We start from the raw sequence: 20,766 nt of genomic DNA, 5'->3' as shown, positions 1-20,766 counted from the left end.
TGAGAGGAGAAAATGCAGTTTCCAAAGTGTTTTAAAAATTTGTGGGAACCAGGACCATTCTTTATTACAAGAATATCTAGCTTTGCTACTCAAATAAAGCATTGCCTAGAAAAGCTACAGAATTGGGGTAATGAAAAGAAATTGGTCTCATTTCCATCTCCATTTGATTTTGTAGAATATATATGATGAGAATGATGTCTTAGGTAAGCAAGCATCACGTAAGTGACAAATTGTCCTTATACTTTCCTGAAAACGTAAAGGAGAAGAAGATCATGATTCCTAGGGGAGCACTAGATGTATGTATGCATTTTTGTACTTGTGTGTAAACATACTTTACATGCCAAAATACAAAGAATCTCTAACCATCTATTTCTATCTATCTATCTATCTATCTATCTATCCCGCTTCTATATTTTTATCTAGTATATATATTGCTTTCAGATTATATAATTCATATGTATATCTCAGCTAATATGTTGAATTCTAAAATGTAATCCTGTAATGATTCTTTGTAACTCAATGTATTTCTTTATGCAAAGATATTAACACCTCATAGTTATATAGCACTATTCCAATTTGTAAACATTTTTATAAATAGTATCTCATCTGCTCTTCCTCTAAACCTCCTGAGATGCTAAGATGGTAGTACCAATTCGACTCTACAGAGATAGGAAGCTGAGACTTGAGTGAGAACAGTTAGCTTTTCCTAAGAATACCAAACCATAAAATGGTGCCCCCAGAACCAGAGTCTAGGACAGTTTCAAATCAAAGCTCAAAAGGTAAGTATGGCCTTGAGAAAAGAAATTAGGGTTTGGAACAATTGTACCGAGGGCATAATTGTCACTCTGCCTCACTTAAATTAATATTTCCAGGGCAGATCTTCAGTTTCTTTCTAGGCAAACTTAAGCAGAAATACCCAACTTTCAGTTTCTGGTGAGAATTATACCTAACATTATAAAAGTGCCCAGCTGAATTCCTCATACTTCAGAGAAGCTGAATAAATAGAGGCTGCTTTTTATTTTACATTATCATGTACCTGACTTAGATAGCAAAATCAACATGGGTTGATACACATTGACTGAATAACTTCTTTTGGATTCATAATTCATTTCTTCTACTTCATAGACCATTTTTGCTTTACTCCATTATCAGATAGCCTACATGCAAAGAAGGCAAACTCACTCATTTAAATATAAATGTACAAAACACTGAATTTAAAAAGTAAAAGTTTTCAACAAAAAAAAGTGATATTATTCATTCTAAATGAATGTATAAGGATTGGCTTAGACCATGATTTACTTTATCCATACAATTGTTCCTGTCCATTACTAGTACCAAAAGAACTGATTATGGATATAATTGTGATTAAATCAAACAAAGTCTAATGTCTAAAGGTAGGGACAATAAATATCATTAAAAATTAAATTTGTAAGAGTATTTTTGCTTTTACTTAATTCTGACATATATAGGTCTATTAATAAACCAATCTTTACATTTCATGTTCTTACATTTCATGTTATGAAACTAAGCTCTTTTTTTACATATAAATGACAGAAATAAAGTTTCCTGTAGCCAATGATCAATTTGATTATTGATTTGGTGTATAAACACGTAAGATAGTATTTGGCATTCAGATTAAAATAATCTTGTACTTTTTTTTCAGATAATCAAATAAATGAGAATCCCATTAATTGTTAGGCAGTGTTATTGCAAAAGCTACTTCTCCATCCACAAGCAAGAATGTTCCACAGATCTTTTTAATTAAATGTATTTGTGAGTGACAGTAAGAAAATTAAAAGAAAATATAAGCACAACAAAATGTAAAGGCTCCAAACTAAACATCATTCCTGCCAGCATTCAACTTTTCAGTTGGTTCATGCTCATATTTTTCCTATACCCCACAGTATTTATTCAGCTATGCATCTCCTCCTGACTGTGAGGTGACATGACGACAAGTCTTCGATAATGACAATGACTTGAGCTTGTAAAATATCAAGAAAAATTTAATTGTGCATATAAGATTCATACATCATACTCTGAATAGTTCAATGGTGTGTCAGAAAAGAGGGGATATTTTTGGACAATTCGGCCACGTGATCTTCTGCAAATAATTTTCTCTGGTGCAATAACAGTGTCATGTTTTCATGTCTTAATTTCAAACTGCCATGGAGATTTGATCCCTAAATGATACAACTTTATCATTTCCCAGCTACTGAAAAATTAAAGAATTTAATTTAAAAAGTGTAGGGTATATGAAATTAGTATTATTATTGAACTGACTTGTATCCATCATGATATATACTTTCGACTCTTACATTTACAACTAAATATCAAATTGTACTCAGGCCTTTCCCCTACTAGACAAGGGATACTATTTCATTTAAATAGCAGGATCCATAAAACCCCAAATTCTAGGAACAAAATAATTTAGCACTAACTTCTTAAAATTAGCTTTCTCTCATGACCTTTTTCTTCAGGGATTTTTTTCAGAAATTTTACCGATTTGATAGTACAGCAGAAGGTTAAATTCTCACACAGCTATCATTAGCAAAACATAAACAGAGCAAGTACTAAAGCTGGCTTTGCACCTACTGAATGCTGCAAGTGTCTGTACTCATTTGATATGCATCTTGCAAAGCTCGGCTGTTCCCAGAAGGCCACTCCATGAAGACTGAGAGAGCAGCGTCTGCTAGTGGTGCCTGTGTGTCACAAAGAACAGAGAGAAGTTTTATAACAGTGATGCTAAAAGGCACCACATAATTGGAAAACAGGCTAAAAAATGGGGTTTGTACTCTTTTGCTTAAAAAACATGCATATGAATTTATTTTGATTATTCGTATAATACATATTAGTCTCACTGAAAAGCCATTTCATCAGCAATATTTTCTAGGTCTCAGCATTGGACTCATTTATGAAATTCTTTACTAAATTCATTTCAATAACTGCTAGCTGGATAGACATATTTATGGATATAGGACAAAAACATGACTTCGTAAGCAGAGGGAGCATGCTGGTCTTGAATGGTAATCATCATTTGGGTTTAGGGAGACCATCCTACTATACCTGTGGCATTCAGAGGACACTGATTGAATGCCAAGTCGCCTGCTGGAGTCCTTTTCCACACCATTGACATCAGATAATCCTCTGGGCATATTTCATAAGGTGCTGCAATTTAAAACAGAGGGGCTTGAATGCCAGCAGTATATATATTTTTAAAGTATTGGTAGTAAACATTCCTCGTGTCTCTCACCACAGAGCTCTTTCCTTTTTGTTTAAAATACACTGCTTACTAAAATGTTAGAAACATCTTCATAAGCAACAAAAACACCAGGTTTCATTTCATTTATACACAAAAACTTCAGAGGTATGAACTTTCTTTTGAAAGTACTTACTATATAGGTTTTTAAAAAAGTCATTTGGATCAGTGACAGACCCTTCCAACATGAAAAAGTTAGAATACCCGTAGCCCAAACACCCCTAAAGAGAGGGATAGAAAGGTCAAAGGTGATGGTGGAGTTATACAGAGAAGATGGGGTTTAACAAATGAATATGACTGCTGAATCATTAAATTGGTATCTCTTTTAGTCTCCAGTATCTTAGAGTAGCTAGAAGTAAAAACCTAAAATTGTGGAAGTGTAACCCATGTCAAACTCTGAAATATGTTCCACAACTAATCGTGGTGCTGTGCTTTGAAATTTATTGCTTTTTTGTATATATATTATTTTTCACAAAAAAGAAAGAAAAAACATTGATTGTGGTGATAAAAAAAAATAAGCCCTCTAGCCTCCTATATTCTGGAGCAGCTAGAAGGAAAAATCTGAGAGGACTGTGTGGTAGCCAGTGACAAACTCTGGGATCTGTCCTGGAAGCACTTGTTGAAGAATGCTTTGGAAACTAATGCTTTTTTACTTCTTTGCTTTATATATATGTTATACTACACAATAAAAAAAAATTTTAAGAAGCCATTTGGATTTGCTTATGTATTCAATATTACATTCAATCATAAAAATAAAGCATCTTTCCAATATTCATCACGTTTTGAGATCCTATACAATAAAGTGATTTCCAACCCAAAGAAAGCTATATTAGAATTACTAATTATAAATGTTAAGAATAAACAAACATGAGGGGCAAAAATATGTTAACTTTTAATTTCTTTACCCAAGAACCAATGTCATTTATATTGCAATATGTAAAAGTAAACTGATTGAATCTTTTTGCCTCAGTATTGTCAAAAGTCCAATTTAATTACTGAGGCAAAAACTTTAAAGAAGATTTGAAGAATAACAAATGTGTATCAGAAGTATTCTAATGAAAAGCCAAAGTATTTGTGAAACAATGTCTATCTATATTGTGCTAAATCTGACACCCTATTCCCAGATTAAAGAAAGTAAGTCCTCGTATCTCCTCTAGACACACCTGTGGTTGCACGTGTCCCACGGTACCATCATTTACATGTTCACACATTTGTCTTCACTGCCTAACTGGGATCTTGTGTAGGTCTCCTCTTCTCAGTATCACTTGCACCTAATAGCATGTCTGATACTCAGAAGTTGCTCAAAATTAATAGAATAGACTAGTGAATACATGAATACATAATTATATAATTAACTAAGTAAATAAATAAAGCACCTAAAAAATAAGTAAATATCTAAATAAATACATACATGACTTCCTGAGAGACATTTCTTCTTTCGGGGAAACGACAGTTCCTAACCCATGGATAATCACAATCCTAATGATACTAACTCTACCTTAGAATTTATGAACTCATCATAATATGTTATAGCAATCAGTAAGTGAGGAATGCAATTTTGGACATTACAATCTTGAAATAATAATTTATTTATAATTACCAAAGGTAAGATGAATAGCTTAAAAATGTGAGCATTTAAAGCCAAAAGTGGCATTGCAGATCACCTGTTCGATCTTCTTCCTCCTTAGAGATGAAGGCATCAAGGCCCAAAGAGGCTTGCCCAAGGTGATGAGAGTGGGAGCTGGCTGGTGGTGTCAGCAGGGTTGAAAGCTAGGATCCCTAACTCCTCTCAGCCTTCGTTTGGTTTCTTGCATATCCTCTTTGCTAACATGATTGTTCAAAATAATCTCTCCTCATTCTTAGCTAATGTATATTTTTAATCTAAGGTCTCCTTAAACCACAGAGGCAACCATTTCCAACTTATGAAGACTTTTTTTTTTTTTAAATGAGGACTTTTTATGGTGCTTGATTTAGCAGTCAATTCAAACTTCACCAGCCCTGTTTTCATAAAATGTATCCTCCTCACATCACCAGTGATCAAATGTAATGCACTCATCTCAGTTATCATTCACTGGACTTTCTTTACAGGACTTGATACTTTGATTTCTCCCTCTTTCTTTAAAAGACCTTCCCCAGGGTCTTGGAAAGCCATTCTCTCTCAGGCCTCCTCTGAGCACTCAGACTATTTTTTCTTGGTCTCATTTTCTTTGTTTTTCTTTGCAGACTTATCTTTGCCTTACTTTTCCTTTACGTTAAATGCAGACCTTAAATAATTTCAAAAGTGTTAATAATAGTAATAATGATAAAATTGACATTCATTGAGCCCTTATGAAGAGTCTTAAGTGCATCGATTCATTTAATCTACCCAACAATCTATGAGTAGAGATGACTACTATCCTCATTTATCATATGGAACAGCAAAGGCACAGAGGGGTGAATTAATTTCCTGAAGTCAAACAGCAAGTAAATGGTGAAGCTGCAAGAAAAATGCAGGCAGTTTGACTTCTGACCCTGCACTCTTCATTGCAATGCCAGAGTCATGTCTTGACACATGTCTTCTACCAATACATCTCCACCTATGGATCAGTGCCACACGTGTTTCTCTAGTTCAGCTATCTTTTGGAGATTTAGACTATGTATCCAACCACCAAGTGACATTTTTACTTGGATTTTTCCAAAGAATTCTCAATAGTCAACCTGCCTACACCTCAACTCCCATCTTTTTCCCCATAAAGTTGCTTCTCCCTCTGTGTATTTCCTATCTCTATTAATGAATCCCTAGACTAGGGATAAAACCATAGCTAAAACCATCTAATTCAACCTCTCCTCATATTCTACTCTAAACCCTCAGTGATTCTACCTCCACTGCCATAGTCCAGGCATTCACTCTATCCCTTTTGGAATTAGGGGCACAACCTCATTGGTTCATTCAGGTCTTCACCTATCATGTACCAAGCCTTATTCTAGGAAGATCTTTTTTTCAAGAGAAAAGCAGACTCTGCCACATGGGACTTGCAATCAAAGGAAAGAGGCAGGGAGCAAACAATTATGATAAGCATTTGCATGGGGAAGTACATATGACGGTTTACTCTAAAATCTGAAGAATACAAGAAGGCTTCCTAGAGGAAGTGATATTTAATTGAGTGTGGCTGTGTGAGGGGAAAGAAACACTCAAGCAAGAGAAAACAGCTCGTGTAAAGGCCCTGTAAAGGTGAGAGAGCTTGGGGAATTGAAGCTTAGTGTGTCCAAAGGGAGAAGAACAAGGAAGAATACGAGTAATGAGTTGGAGAGACAGGCTGAGATCAGAGCCAGCCGGGGCCTTGACGGCAGCCACGAAGGGTTCTAAACAAAGAACTATCACGATTCCATTTTCAATTTGATTACGATCAGCTTACATTCTGTGAGCAGAATGATTGGGGGAGTGGCCAGTAGAGCAAGACACGGAGGAGATCAAGCAGTGCTTCAGCCCTGACATGAAGAAAAATGACTTCAGGTAGGATGGATGGATTAAATGTTAAAGAAGGTAAATTTAGAAGGAAGAATGAATGATGTAGGGAACGAGCAAGACAGAGGGATCAAGGATGATGCCTGCTTTCTAACCTGAAGAACTTGGTATAAAGTGGCACTATTCTCTAGTCTCTTCTCCTTTAATCCGATTTTCATGCCACATCTACAGAATAATCTCTAAAATGGAGTTTAACCCTGTAATTAGCTGCTTAAAACCCTTCTATGATTCTCCACTATTCACAGGATAAAGATAACTATGCTCAATGTGATGAAAAAGGCTCTTCTAGCAAGTTCCAGTGTAGCATTCTAGCCACAGCTAATATTTATTTTCCTCGCGATAGCCACACAGAATTAACTGTCATCCTCCAAAGATTCAAAGCCAATTCACACATCCCTGTCTTTGCATAAGCCATATCCTCAACTTAAATGCTCTCACTGAGACCTCTCTATTTTTCAGTAAAATCCCTCTTCATTTTGAAATTCAGCTTAAGTGAAGTATTTTCTCAGCAGTCTTCCTGAACACCCCACTCATTGAATATATGAGTATTATAGTTTTTTTTTTCCCCATTAGATTAAAAATATTTGATTATGTGTGTGAATCTCCCTAACTCCCAAAGTTTGCCCTTTAGGAGCATATTTTAATTTGTTCCTTTTAATTTGCAGTAATGCGCTGTCACAGTGTTTTAGCACAGAAAAGTGTTCAAATACATTTGTTAAATAAATCCCTTTCACTGAAGAAAAATCAAATAGACCTGTAGTATACAATAGAAACTTCTGTAATGATGGAAATATGGAAATGTCGACATCTGCACCCATATGGTAGCCACTAGCCAAATGTGGCTTTTGAACACTTGAAATGTGGCTAGTGCGACCAAGAAAGTGGATTTTTAATTTTATTTAATTTTAATTAATGCAAATTTAAATTTAAATAGCTACAGTGTTTGATGGGGAAGTAGAATGGTGCAGCCCCTCTGAAGGCAGTGTGGTGGTTCCTCAGAACACTAAATACAGGGTTGCCATATGATCCTGCAACCCCATTATTAGGTAACTACTTGGAAGAAGTGAAAGCAGGGACAGGAATGGACATTTGCATACTGGTGTTTTCATGATTTACAAGGGATAGGTGGCCTAAGGTTATACCAACTGATGAAAGCGAGGGCCAACTGTGATGTATACCATGGAATATTGAGCAGCTGAAAGAAGGAAGGAAGTTGTGAAGCATGCAACTAGGTGAATGAAACTTGAGGACAGTATGTTGAATGAAATAAGCCAGAAACGAAAAGTCCAAACGCTTCACTAATTTGGATTAACTGTAATATGCAAACTCTGAGAATTGAATTCGAGAGCACAGGTTATCAGGGGATGCCTTGTTGTAAAGGTGCCTAAACTGTAAGCTCTTAACAGCAGTCATATCTATTCCTGAGCGTAACGGTTATTTCTAAATTCTGAGATGCTGAGCTCTTTGTGTATAACCTGGTTGTCTCCTGGAACTTCAGGTATCTGTATAACACCTGAGATTCATAACTAGAGTTCTGCAACTATGAAAGTCAGCATTACCTCATACAGCAACTGTTAAAGCACAAAAAGAGATTGGTCTTCAATTAGAGATATGAATGAAACTGGTCTGGTTAGGACTAAGGTAAATCAAACTAAAGGGTAAAGGATAACATTAATTGTATTTTAAACAATAAACTTTTGTATGAGACCAAAGAAAGAGATGCTTATTGATGCAAAATTTATATTTTCTATAGCACACTATCTAATTTAACTTGTATGGTCAGTTTACTCAAATGCAATAATTGCATGGACCCTTGAATAGGGAGTGAGATCTTGTTGGTTTGTGCAGGTTAATCCAAGAGTAATCTATCAAAAGATAAAAGAATATTTGCCTCCTTTTATCCCCTATGAGGGACTGGGTGAAATGTTAAACTTCCCTACCTGGTGAATTCCTGATATTCTCACAAGTATTGAGACCAACCAATTTAGCAAGCCAAGCCCTTGATCTCGGGGCTTGCACTTAAAATTATTCCTGCAAAGAAGAAGTCAAGCCTACTAATGATTATGCCTAAAGGTGACCCCTAGAGACTCTTGTTGCTCAGATGTGGCCTCTCTCTTTCTAAGCCAACTAAGCAGGTAAACTCACTGTCCTCCCCTACGTGGGACATGATTCCCAGGGGTGTAAATCTCCCTGACCACATGGGACATGACTCCTGGCATGAGCCTGGCTCTGGCATTGGCATTGAGAAAGACCTCTTGACCAAGAGCAGGGAGAGAAATGAAACAAAATAAAGTTTCAGTGGCAGAGAAATTTCAAATAGAGTAGAGAGGCCATTCCGGTGGTCATTTTTATGCATTACATAGATAGCCCTTTTTAGTTTTTAGAGAAATACCTGAACTCTAGTAGCCTTGGTTCTCGAAGATAATTGTATAACTATATAGCTTTCACAGTGTGACTGTGTGATTGTGAAAACTTTGTGACTGACAACCCCTTTATCTAATTTATGGGCAGACAAGTAAGAAAATAAAGACAATAAATAAATAATGGTGGACAAAAAGGTATGGATGTTTTGTGTGTTCTTTTTTATTTTTATTTTTATTCTTAATCTTCTTTTTTTTTTTTGAGTAATGAAATGCTCAAAAATCGATGGTGGTGATGAAGGCACAATTATATATGATTACACTGTCAACTACTGTTGTACACTTTGGATGATTATATGGTATGTGACTATATCTCAATAAACTTGCATAAAAAATATTTACAGTGTTGGCTACCACTGTCATACATGATAATTTACGTTTCTGTAAATGCCAAACAAAAACTTCTACAGAGTATGGAACAAAGAAAATTTTTGATAAATGTTAAAAAGCTCACAACATAGATAGTACATAATTTGGTCATAATTGAATTCTATATACAACTAGATTATTTTGAATAAAGTTATGATGGTAGTTCATTTATACTACTATTACAATTGATTGTTCTTTTTGTTCCATTTATACACCCCACTTCTGTTCATTATGATTCCTATCTTTTCATTTATAAAGCTTTTGATTTCACTTCACTTGTACTGTCTTTTCAGTTTTCAAACTCAAATTTTCTTCAGTTCAACTGGTAACACTTGAAATACATTTCATAAAACCTGTGGCAATAGTTTCTAGTTTATCTAAATCAAGCTTCACATAAAACAATGAGCAAAAAAAAAAATTTGTAATGGATTTCCTTATTTCCCTATGGTAGTTTCAGGAAGTTTTTTTATACTTATTGTTATCCAGGCGAAAGGTTTTCCCTGCGTCCCTCAACTGTTTGACTGTGGTCAAAACAGCTTGCAACTGCCAACCACTAGATGGCACTAGTGGGCCAACAGGGTGAAATTTTTACAGGGCCAGCAGCTGAAAACCGAGCAAGTTCAAAATCAAGGTGGGCAGAAATAGTGTAAGCGCCTAAATGGAAACATGGAGCAATGCTTGATTTTTTTATAGGCATTCGACTTTGAGAAGAAAGTCTACTTTTCATGTACATAAAATATTTGACAAGTAAACCAGTCTCAATTACAAAGGCCTTGGATCTGGCCTTTTACCTCAGTTCCCACCCTCTCAGCATCACGGTCTCCCTCCTGGCTACACTGTCTCCCTTGCTGCCCCCACCTCCAAACTTGCGCACTTATTCCTTCTGCCCAGGACATCTCACCCTCCGCTCCCTGAAACATCTATCTGCGTGGCTCATGTTATCAGTACCTGCAAGTTTTACTCAGACACTCCCTTTTCTGGGACTCTGACCACTCGCTCTCACCTCTTCCTGCTGTATTGTTCTCCCAAGCACATTTTATCTTGTAACCTGTATATATTTTTTCTAGCTTCTTTAATCATTTTTGCTTATTTTCACCTTCCCCTGTAAGAATGTGAGCACTGTGAAGGTAGTGATTTTTCTGTTTTGTTTCACTGCTATATCCCTAGAGGTCAGAGCAACGCCTGGCACAAGGTAGGTTCTCAATAATTATCTTTTGGATGAATGAATGAAAACAGAATTGATGTGGGAAATCCTATTCTGAGGTGACTCTGGCAGTGCCCTTTGAGGTCTGTGTTCCCATTTGTCAGCATGAATAGAGGGTTCTCTTTCCAACACACTGGTTCCAGAAGTGGAGACAGGTCACCTGCATCCCTAGATATCCTTGAAAACCTAAAGGAAGGTCATTATGGCATTTTTACAGCTTCTAGAAGAACTGGAGTTTGAGAAATGAGGGTAAGAAAGGTCTTGAGAAATACAAGCTAATAGGGTTAGAAGAATTTTATAAATGTGGATCATTTATAAGTCGAGTTCGTATTCATGGTAGGTGGATAACTGTTCACACACATAAATTCTTTTAACTAAAACTTCCACAATACTTTCAGAAGATGTATTTTTCAATTATCCAATTCTGAATATCACAGAGAATGAAGATACTCATCCTCAATAGCAGTTGGGGATTGGTTCTCGCAAAGTGTTAAGGACATTGCATATATGTATATGTGAGTGTATGTGTGTTTGGGAGGTAAATGGGTCAGCACTAGATAACAATACCCACCTAGGACCAGTAGGAAACATTTTCCTCAAAAATTTTCTCAAAATTAGCAAAAATGGGTTCCCAAAGGACCGGGTATTGACTATGGAGGGTTATGTCTGACTTGGTAAGAGTTTATGGGACCTTGTTCAAAATCCCCTGTTTACTCAATATACATCCCAGCTCTGGATAAAGAGAGAAATGATTAGACACCAGGTCTCCTTTTTCCAAACACAGCACTCAATTACTGACTCCTATTTACCTTATAACATCAATCAGACAGATAAAAAGAGAAAAAGATAATTTTTAAACCTACAGTGTTACACAAACCTTATGTTTTGCTCTATTGTCAAACTCATGAAAATTGAAACCTGGATTCACTATGTTTCTTGGAGACAGAAACTCAGTACATGAATGATACAAAAAAAGGAGATGGCAGGGAAATCACAGATTCAAAGATGCAAACTGGTCCAGGATTTTCAGCTTTTTAGTAGTAATGTCAAATCACAGAGCTACTTTCAATATTTCATCAAAGGCACTCTTTGAAGATTCTGTCTTAAAAAATAGTTTATAAAATAGTCCTATTTATATTCATATTGAAAGGAAAACAACCCATACATTAAAATAAAAATTTGTTCTTCACCATCTTACATTTATGAACCCCACCCCCCTCCAGAGTGGGAATTTTTCTGGGTTCTTATCACTGGCAATTATGGAATTCATTCATTCAAGAACTATTCACTGAGCACCCAAAATGACCCAGTCAACTTGTTAAATGTGGTGCATAAGCAGAATGAAAAATAGACATGGTCTGTTGACTCTCAAGTTGCTTGGGAAGACAATAAATGGAGAACTTGAAATATAGTATCGATTCTACACTCAGGGAAGTGCTGGTTACTCTAGCAGTACTGTAGTGGAGAGCATGTCAGTGGAGAACTAGAAGGGATGTCAAACTCAAGGTTTAAAGGAAAAGTAGGAGTTAGCCGATGGGTAAGGGGAAAAAAGGAGGTTATGGGGAACTACATATGGAAAGACCATAAGGCAAAGAGAACCTGGTAAATCCTGGAAAATGGTTAAGTCTCATAATGGCTAGAATGTAAACTGGGGATGACTAGAGGTGGTCCGTCAAGGGCAGACGGGGTAATAAGAAATGAGGTAAGCTATGACTCTGAATTTATTTTAAGAACAAGGGAAATTTAGTATGATATTTAAAATGCTATACTTGCAATTTAGAGAATGGATTGAAGGTAAGTGAGAATGAAGGTAGAGGAGGTGGAATCACAGGTATGTGCAAAAGGGAAGCAATGGACTCCCAATTTAAGAGGGAGAATGGGCTGAGCTCCGTGGCTGATGGCAGGGGGAGTTGAGGATGCGGGATAAATAGAAGCAGCAGCTTATGTTTCACCTATAATGACTAGTATGCTATACCCTGAGGTATAACACAGGAGAAGGAAATGGTCTGGGAGAAAAGATGCTGAAAAAAGTTTTGAGTTTGAGATATCTGACACATCAAGGTTGTTATATGCATCTAAAGTTCAGGATAGAAACATCAGCTAGACATAGGGATTTAAATTAATCTTTTTTCTGCTTAATATTACATTTATGTATTTGTAAAACAGAAAATACATAATTAGCTGAGACCATTCTCTGGTCAAAATAAGAACACGTTATGTGCAACAATATGAAGGACTCTTGTTTTCCTTAATGCCATAGCAAATTGGAATAGCAATTCTGACATCAGAGGAAAGACCTCACTGTTAACTATCACTAGTGCAAAGATATAAAGACTCATTTGTAAGATACAACTGTACTTGAAGTCACAAGTATGTAGTTAGCATGCTCTCTTAAAACAAGGTAGCAATTACCTAGTGATTAGCTGTTAATCTGTCTATTCAAACTGATTTTCTGTCTCTTAAAAATAGCAAAAATTATACAGGGCTTAAATCAATTTGATGTAGAAAATTAGTTTTCACCCCATATGCTAGAATTTCAGCATTAAAGAGAAATTGATTCTAAACTGTAGAGCTGGCATGCAGAAAAAAGAAAAGCATGCCCTACCCATGACCCCACATTTCAAATATCACTTGCTAGCAATTCATTACTTCTTATATTTTGGTAACTCCACGTGCTGGGGGATGCAGAGGTAAATAAAATAGTTTCTGTGCTTAAACATTTTACAGATCCAATTTCAGAGGTGGAATCTATTTATATGAAGGAGCAATGGAAAAGCAAAGATCTGAGGAGAAAAAAAGGATGTTTATACAAGGTGTTTCATTCAAATATAGGAAATGGTATTTATCAGTCTCACTGAAAGAACACAATTATATTGAAAGAACATAGTTATATCAGCAATTTGTATATATATCACTGAATCAGGCACTTCTCTAAGTACATGACATATTTTAATTTATCTAATTTTCACAATAGCATTATGAAGTAGATACAATTATTATTCCCATTTCAAATATGAGGAAACCAAGGTAGAGAGAACGCCCTGAGATCACTCAGCTAGGAGGTGGTGGACCCAAAGCTAATCAAACTGATATCTAAATCCACCCTCAGAGAATGTTACACCATAGCTAAGTATAGATCTTTTCTTTTATGTTAAATGAGTTATGCTTTGCAAAAATTTTTAATTTTAAGTTTGGGATGTCAGCAAACCACAACTTTTAAACTTATTAGCAAATAATTTGTATTGTAAATTGCCTGCTGGAATGCCTGCTCAGGACAGTTTTATATACACACACCTAAGCAAATTCAGTATTGTTTTTAATTCTATATTTCAGCTTAGCAGACAAGGACACTCTAGTTCTGAACTGATAAAAAAGGATAATAAGGAATAACTCTAAGTAACTCTTTACTAACTTTTAGCTAGACTAAGTTTTATATTGGGGCACACTCAAAATTGTTGCTGGAGTTGTTTTTAGTTACCTTTTTTATATTATCTTAGGAACTTCTGAGAATAGCAGTGCTTTTCAGCCTTCTACCTGTCATGGCACATGTGGAAAATAATATTTGCAGGCATACTGGGGCAAACAGATAAGGTTGCTCAATGCCTCCTGCCTTGCCAGCTGCCCTGAGGGCTTAGGATGCCAATATTCCGGCAAACCTGGACTGTAGGATTTCCTTGGGAGGTCTGGCCTAAAAGAATAAGCTGGGCTGGGAACTAGGGAAACTGAGTAACTTGCTATAAAATATTACACATTTTTCTTACCTTCAACATCTCAATATTTATTTAAAGAGAAAGAAGGCTCATTCCGTGCAACTACAAAATAAAAATAGTAGATGTGATAAAAATGTCCATCCAGTCAATTCCAATTAAGTAAACTTTAAGAAAGGTATTTTGAAAGAGTAGGAGATGGTCATAAAGTCTAAGGTTTTGGGCAGGTCACAGTGGCTCAGCAGGCAGAGTTCTCACCTGCCATGCCAGAAACCTGGGTCTGATTCCCGGTACCTGCCCATGCAAAAAAAAAAAAAAAAAAAAAAAAAAAAAACAAAGGTTTTAATATGATAGTCATTACAAACTGTTAATTCATATGCTTATATACAGATGATTTCATTAGTCCAATTATAGTATTTATGATATAGAATAAAACCATTTGAAATAGCATGTGTTATGTTCAAGATATGGTCATAGGTTCAATGCAGAGAAGGGGCCTGGGAAAGGTATAAACAGATATAGCCCATCTGCAATGAGCTGGACTTCTAGCCAGAGAGACAAGCTATAAAATAATAAGAGAAACACAAAGAAGGTTTTATGGGGATACAAAGAAGAAAGATACTCATGAGATTGTGGGAGAAAAAATGATTAAGAGAGGAGATAGCATTACTGAATGGGCTTTTAAAGATGCTCTCATTTCGGCAGATGGAGATGGAGGAGGGTGGGGACACTGAGAGAGTTTAAGAGAGCAATGCAAACAAGAATATAAAGGAAGAGCATGCATACTTGTATCCAGGAGCCAGAAACTGGATCTGTACTTCATATATAAAAATATAAATGAATAGAAGCAATAACCTTAGAAAGCTGGTGGAGATGACACATGCAGATACAAGAACAACAGGGATCCTAGAATCCCAGGGATCCAGCAGGCATTAATTCGACAAGTACTGAGAAGCCATGGAAGGTTGACCTAGTGCCACCTACTGTCAATATTGAACTCAGTGGTTGGTTTTAGGTCAACTGATGTGAACACTTGGGTGTGACATTATTTGCTTGAATCCAGAAATATTCTGTGAAAACACTTGATTTAATCTTCCTAAGAATGAGAGAGATACTAATATAATTACTTAAAGGGTCAAAAGGTATACACATAATATCTGACAGCAAAAAATAAGAAATTCTACCAGTATAGGAGCTTTTTAAAAGTACTACTTGTGATGAATTAACCTTGTGGTTTGGAATGAAAAAGGTAAGGCATATTTATGTTGATATTCCCTATACGTACGTATGCGGATAATCCAAGGTAGAAAAATAGCATGAATTTTCTTTTTTTTTTTTTTTTGCTTTAGGCTGAAACTGTAAATTCCATACTGACATATTTATGTTTTTCATAATGATTGTTTATTTAGCCTTAAAGTGGAGTGGTTCACACAATGTAGAAATGAACCTGAATTATAAAAATTGTGTTTAAAAAAGAAACAGTATTTGTACCAATAGTGATTTATTCACCATTCCTCTAACTGGGACCTTAGGAGAAAATTATTCAGTGCAAGTTAAGACCTCATCCTCCCTTCTTTCCATCCCCCTCCTCCCACTATCAAATATGATATATCTGTAGATGTATATAGTAGCTAGCAGTCTTGTCAAAAAGTAAAAATGTAATCCTGCTCAGGATGAAAGCTGCTGAGTATGGCAGGCCTCCAGATGTTCCATGTCCTGGCACTGGAGAGCTTTATACTAAATCTCTTCAAATGATATCCCTATATTTTTCTCCTGCTCTACATAGAACAGGGGCCCAAGAAGCTGAATTGTTGTCCAAGAAAAATAACTAACCCTGAATCTGTTGTAAACCACTTTCTTCCCCTGAACTCTAGTTGTTTCTTACTCTGGGATTAGGGATTAGAGAACTGAGAAATAGATAATTTTCTATTTGTCCACAATAACTATTTAATAGCCCTATTTTTCTTGAAGTGACTGCTATAAAGAGATCTTATTTTGGTCAAAACATCAGTTGGCTAAGGAGATTTGTAAGAAGCAGACTGTATTATCATTATCAGCCAATTTCAGAAAGAATTGTTCATCATTTTTGAATCCTAGCATGAAAAAAATAAATGTTGTAATCTTATTAAGGATATATCTCAACTTTCATGAATGGAAATGAGATGGAGGACTCTTCCACTTTGTTAATTTTATCACTTTGGTTGCTTTACTGCAGGCTAATGCAATGCATAGTATGATGGTCAGATTAATTTCATCACCATCGTAAACTTGTTAGAAATGTTAATTCTCAGGCCCTTTAAACTTAGGGAATCAGAATCTCTTACGGGGTCTAGTTTAGGAATCTGTGCTTTAACAAGCTCTCTGGGTGACTCATATGTATTCTAAAGTTTGACAAACACATCTTTAGACAATGAGGAAGAAGCATCCAAAAGAAGAAGCAGCTCAAAGTAAGTGTGATTCCTTCTTCTTATAGAAGTCAAATTAAAAGGAAATTACACAGAAAACAGATAATAGTCTCTCTTGGCCTGAGAATACATGAACCTGTTGGAAAGCAAACTTGACAGAGATAAGAAACACTGACTTCCAAAATAACATTTCTAAGAGGGGGCCCTTACATAGTAGTTTCCTTATAATATAGGACATCAAATTCTAATATAAAATGCATTATGAGACAAGTTTTGGATTACCAACTCTAATGCTCTTCTCTTTTGGTATGAATATTTGGAACTGGATATCACAGTAAATGCCACATCGCTGGTCTAAATTGCTATTATTGTGTTTGTATGATATGGCTATGTTAATACAAGATTTTTTTTCAGACACATTCAACTTGCAGACTACACTCACCATTTGTAGCTCAACTGTGGTTCTGAGAAGGGAATTTTATTTATGAATTGGGTTTAACATCTATCTGTGAATGGTAGATTCCAGTTCCCTACAGAGTAATGTCACCCAGGAATGGAATTATAGGAATGGCCAGCCCTTCCCCTGGGAACAGAGCAAGGAGCTCCCCAGGAAGCCTGAAAGTTAGTCTAGCCCAATCCATCAATGACATCTGCTTTCTGAAAGATTTTGAGCCCAAAAACATTGAAAAAGAAACCAAAAAAATGGTATGTTTTCACATTGTAGCAATGCAACAAACTCGGGGATTATTAGTATTCCACCATTTTTAACCCTCAAAGCCTGAAAAGGCATGATAAGATTGAAATCATTGAAATCCTTTTTTGATGATTTTAACCAATTTAAGAATTGGACAACTTAATTTTCTTCTCTGCTGCTACTCTATTTCAAAGTTAGTATTGTTTTAAAATAATATTTTCATCCCTCCAATTTTCTTTTCTTATGAAGAGAAAAGCAATATCTTATTTTTGGTGAATGATGTTGTTTTGCCAATATGAAATACCCTAATCTTGATGGTAAAATGCTTTTATCTTCTATTTTTAGTAGATATCATAAAAGCTTTTCATTAAATTCAGTTGATTAATTATTATTTTCACTAATTATTCACATAAAGCAGTGCACATATTATATTTCTCCCTCTTGACAACATAGGGTCTCTTGGAACACTTGATTAATTTGTTTTGCCTCCAAATTAAGTGAAGCATAAAAATAAATACTAGTTGTTTCCAGCAACCTGATACAAAATTAAGAATGAACAGTACTAAAAATAATACAAGAAAAAACGTACTGTTTATAAAGAAACATTTGTTGAGGTTTTATTTTTGATAAAAAAAGAAATGCTTTAGTGATTGCTATGGTAATTGGCAACCTTTATCAATTCATATTGTTATTGTGCAGGTTTGGAACAATATAATGGCTGAAATTAGGAACATATACTCAAAATCATAAAATAATACATATTGACCAGGGAGAGGCAATTGAACAGGGTTTGAACTTCATGTTAAAAATCAAAGTCATTATAGAAAACTGAGTTATTTACACATCTTGTTTCTTGTTAAGATAATATGGGGAGGAAGTGACTGCACACTAAAAAGCAAAGATAAATATAAAAGAAAATCCTCTTTTGTTTTGATGAAATAAAAACATTAAACCTTATAGAGGCATATTTGAAACTAATGGTCACATAAAATTTTTGATCAATAGTGTAATTTGTGCTTAAATAAAGGGACAAGATTAGGATATATGCATAAACTGTTGCTCAATACATATATTTATTTTTCTGCCCTGTATAAAAAAATGTTACTTTGCATATTACTAAACTGACTCAAGTTCATTTTAATTTTGAAAACATTATTTATTTCCTTGGAAGTGATTTGGGGTATTTCAAATCATATGAAAAGAGTAAAATGAAAATGTTAAGGTCAATACTAACACATGTGTAGTATAATACAAATAATTACAATAATTTATTTTAGTTTTATATGGTAATTTTCAAAGCATCTATTATTTCAGCCTGCCTGAAATCACAAAAGCCAGGAAGTAAACCTAGCAGCTTTTAAGGTGTATTATTCTTCTTGTAAATAGATTTGTAAAATGTTTTCCAAACAGCAGGTGGCAATCTTTGTAAATTTAATTGCAGCACCAAAATCTTACCTTTGTATATGCAGATGGAAAACCGTTTTAAAAGACCAGTTAAAAATCTTAGTACACTCAGACTGGTTTAGATAACTTCTAATATTAAAAGGGTCTTATTTAATCATGCCTACTGTTCTAATGAAATTTCTTCCCGGGCAAAACAAATGTTTCTGTTCGATGCTTCCTAATTCTTATGCAGCACAAAGTGGAATTTCACAGTGCTTCTCAGCATACATTATCTTCCTCAACAAAATCCTGCAGGCTGATGACATCATTCTGAATTCATGTGGCCTTTAGCATTGACAAAACTAATTTTAGATCTTTCTTTCAGTTCTAAAAAACCCCGCTAACATACTGTCCTTCTTAAAGTCCAGTTTCTGTTGCTATTCTTAGTGTTAAAGTGTGATAAGTTTTGGAATTCTAACTACAGAGAATCAGAAAACTGCATGTCCTGGATGGCTCTTAGATGTTCATGTTATTTGTTTTCCTATGTTGAAGTATTCATGTTGGATAGAGACAAAAATTCATAGACTTCTTAACTGAAAAGGACCCTCAGAAACCCTCCAGGCAGCTCTACTCTTTGTACACATGAATCAGATAGCCAGTGAGATGAGCAAACTTGTCCACAAAGTTACAAGCAATGACAGAATTCTACTTGGGTCTTCAAATTTTCTAAATTCATCAGTTTCCTCCAGACTCAGAAGCAAAATTTTACAATTCCATCTTATCACCGTTTCTGTTGCATTTATAACAATTTTGTATGTGATATTATTTAAAACATTAATCTTTACTTATCTAGTCCTCAATGGGTTTGGCACATTGTCCTCAAGGTGCCAATAAATCTTTTAGGGAATGTTCACAGGATTAATAAGGAGTTGCTTTTTTTTTTTTCTTATTTTAAATGATCTTTTAAAATATATGATCTTCTATACTCTGGGCAATGTCTAACACTTCATTCTTCTCTATGTGGGTCTGTAAAATCCTCTATTAGTAGCAGTTCCATTCTTTCATTACAAGTTAAGATCTTATACTTTCAATTTAAAAGTTGTTCTTCATAGAACTTTCCCTTTCACAGTGGAAAATGGGGCAAGGTCAAGTAAACAGAATTGTTCAAGTTCCAACATCAAGGGGAGATTAATTAGGAGCAGAACTTAAAAGCTTCTGAATTTCAACATCATCTCCTTATTGTCTCACTTAGGTATGTAATACTCAAGTCTTTATATTTCTAATGTGTATGATCTAAGGCAACTCTCAGTAAGCAAACATTTCATAAAAATAGTGAAAAAAATAGTACCTCCACTAACTTAAACCATGTTTAGACTTGCTACTGATCAGTATGGCTACCTTTGGATTATCATGTCTTTCAATGTCATTTTTCAGCAGATAACTTAAAAACCTATAGCAGTAATAGTCTATGATGCATAAACAAAGGAAGCCCCTTATATTAATGAAACAAGGAAAATTGTCACTTATTAATAGCAATCCCTCAATTGAAGCAGTACTGCCCATAACCAATGAAAGTATTTTTAATCCTTATTTTTCAGGTCACAAAATACTTCCAAAGACATGATTTCAGCTCATTCTCACCAGGGCATCGCTGCTCGCTGCATCTTCTCACTTCTTCTCCTGTCCCTTCACATTGCTGCCCTGTAATTGCTACACCTTGGCAAGTCCTTATTCGCCTTTCCCAGCCACCATCGCACGATTTGGAACATCCACTCCAGTGACCCCACTGATTCCACTGACCATTGGCTGAAAGAAATATAGCA

At 35.3% G+C, this 20,766-nt stretch overlaps 1 protein-coding gene across 5 annotated transcripts in view; it reads right to left on the bottom strand.

Moving 5' to 3' along the window:
• Positions 1–20,766, bottom strand: part of ADGRB3 (adhesion G protein-coupled receptor B3) — a 723,849-nt gene that overhangs the window by 370,942 nt on the left and 332,141 nt on the right. For all 5 annotated transcript variants that reach the window (XM_077162185.1, XM_077162184.1, XM_077162181.1 and 2 more), the window contains 3 exons: positions 20,585–20,749; positions 3,064–3,165; positions 2,593–2,699 (listed from right to left, as the gene is read on the bottom strand). In XM_077162185.1, the coding sequence (XP_077018300.1) occupies positions 2,593–2,699; positions 3,064–3,165; positions 20,585–20,749 (374 nt within the window). The remainder of the gene's footprint in view (positions 1–2,592; positions 2,700–3,063; positions 3,166–20,584; positions 20,750–20,766) is intronic.

This window comes from Tamandua tetradactyla, chromosome 5, assembly GCF_023851605.1.
Source record: "Tamandua tetradactyla isolate mTamTet1 chromosome 5, mTamTet1.pri, whole genome shotgun sequence".
Taxonomy (NCBI): domain Eukaryota; kingdom Metazoa; phylum Chordata; class Mammalia; order Pilosa; family Myrmecophagidae; genus Tamandua; species Tamandua tetradactyla.
The sequence above is the reverse complement of the archived record's forward strand: the minus strand, read 5'-3'. Positions and strand labels throughout refer to the sequence as shown.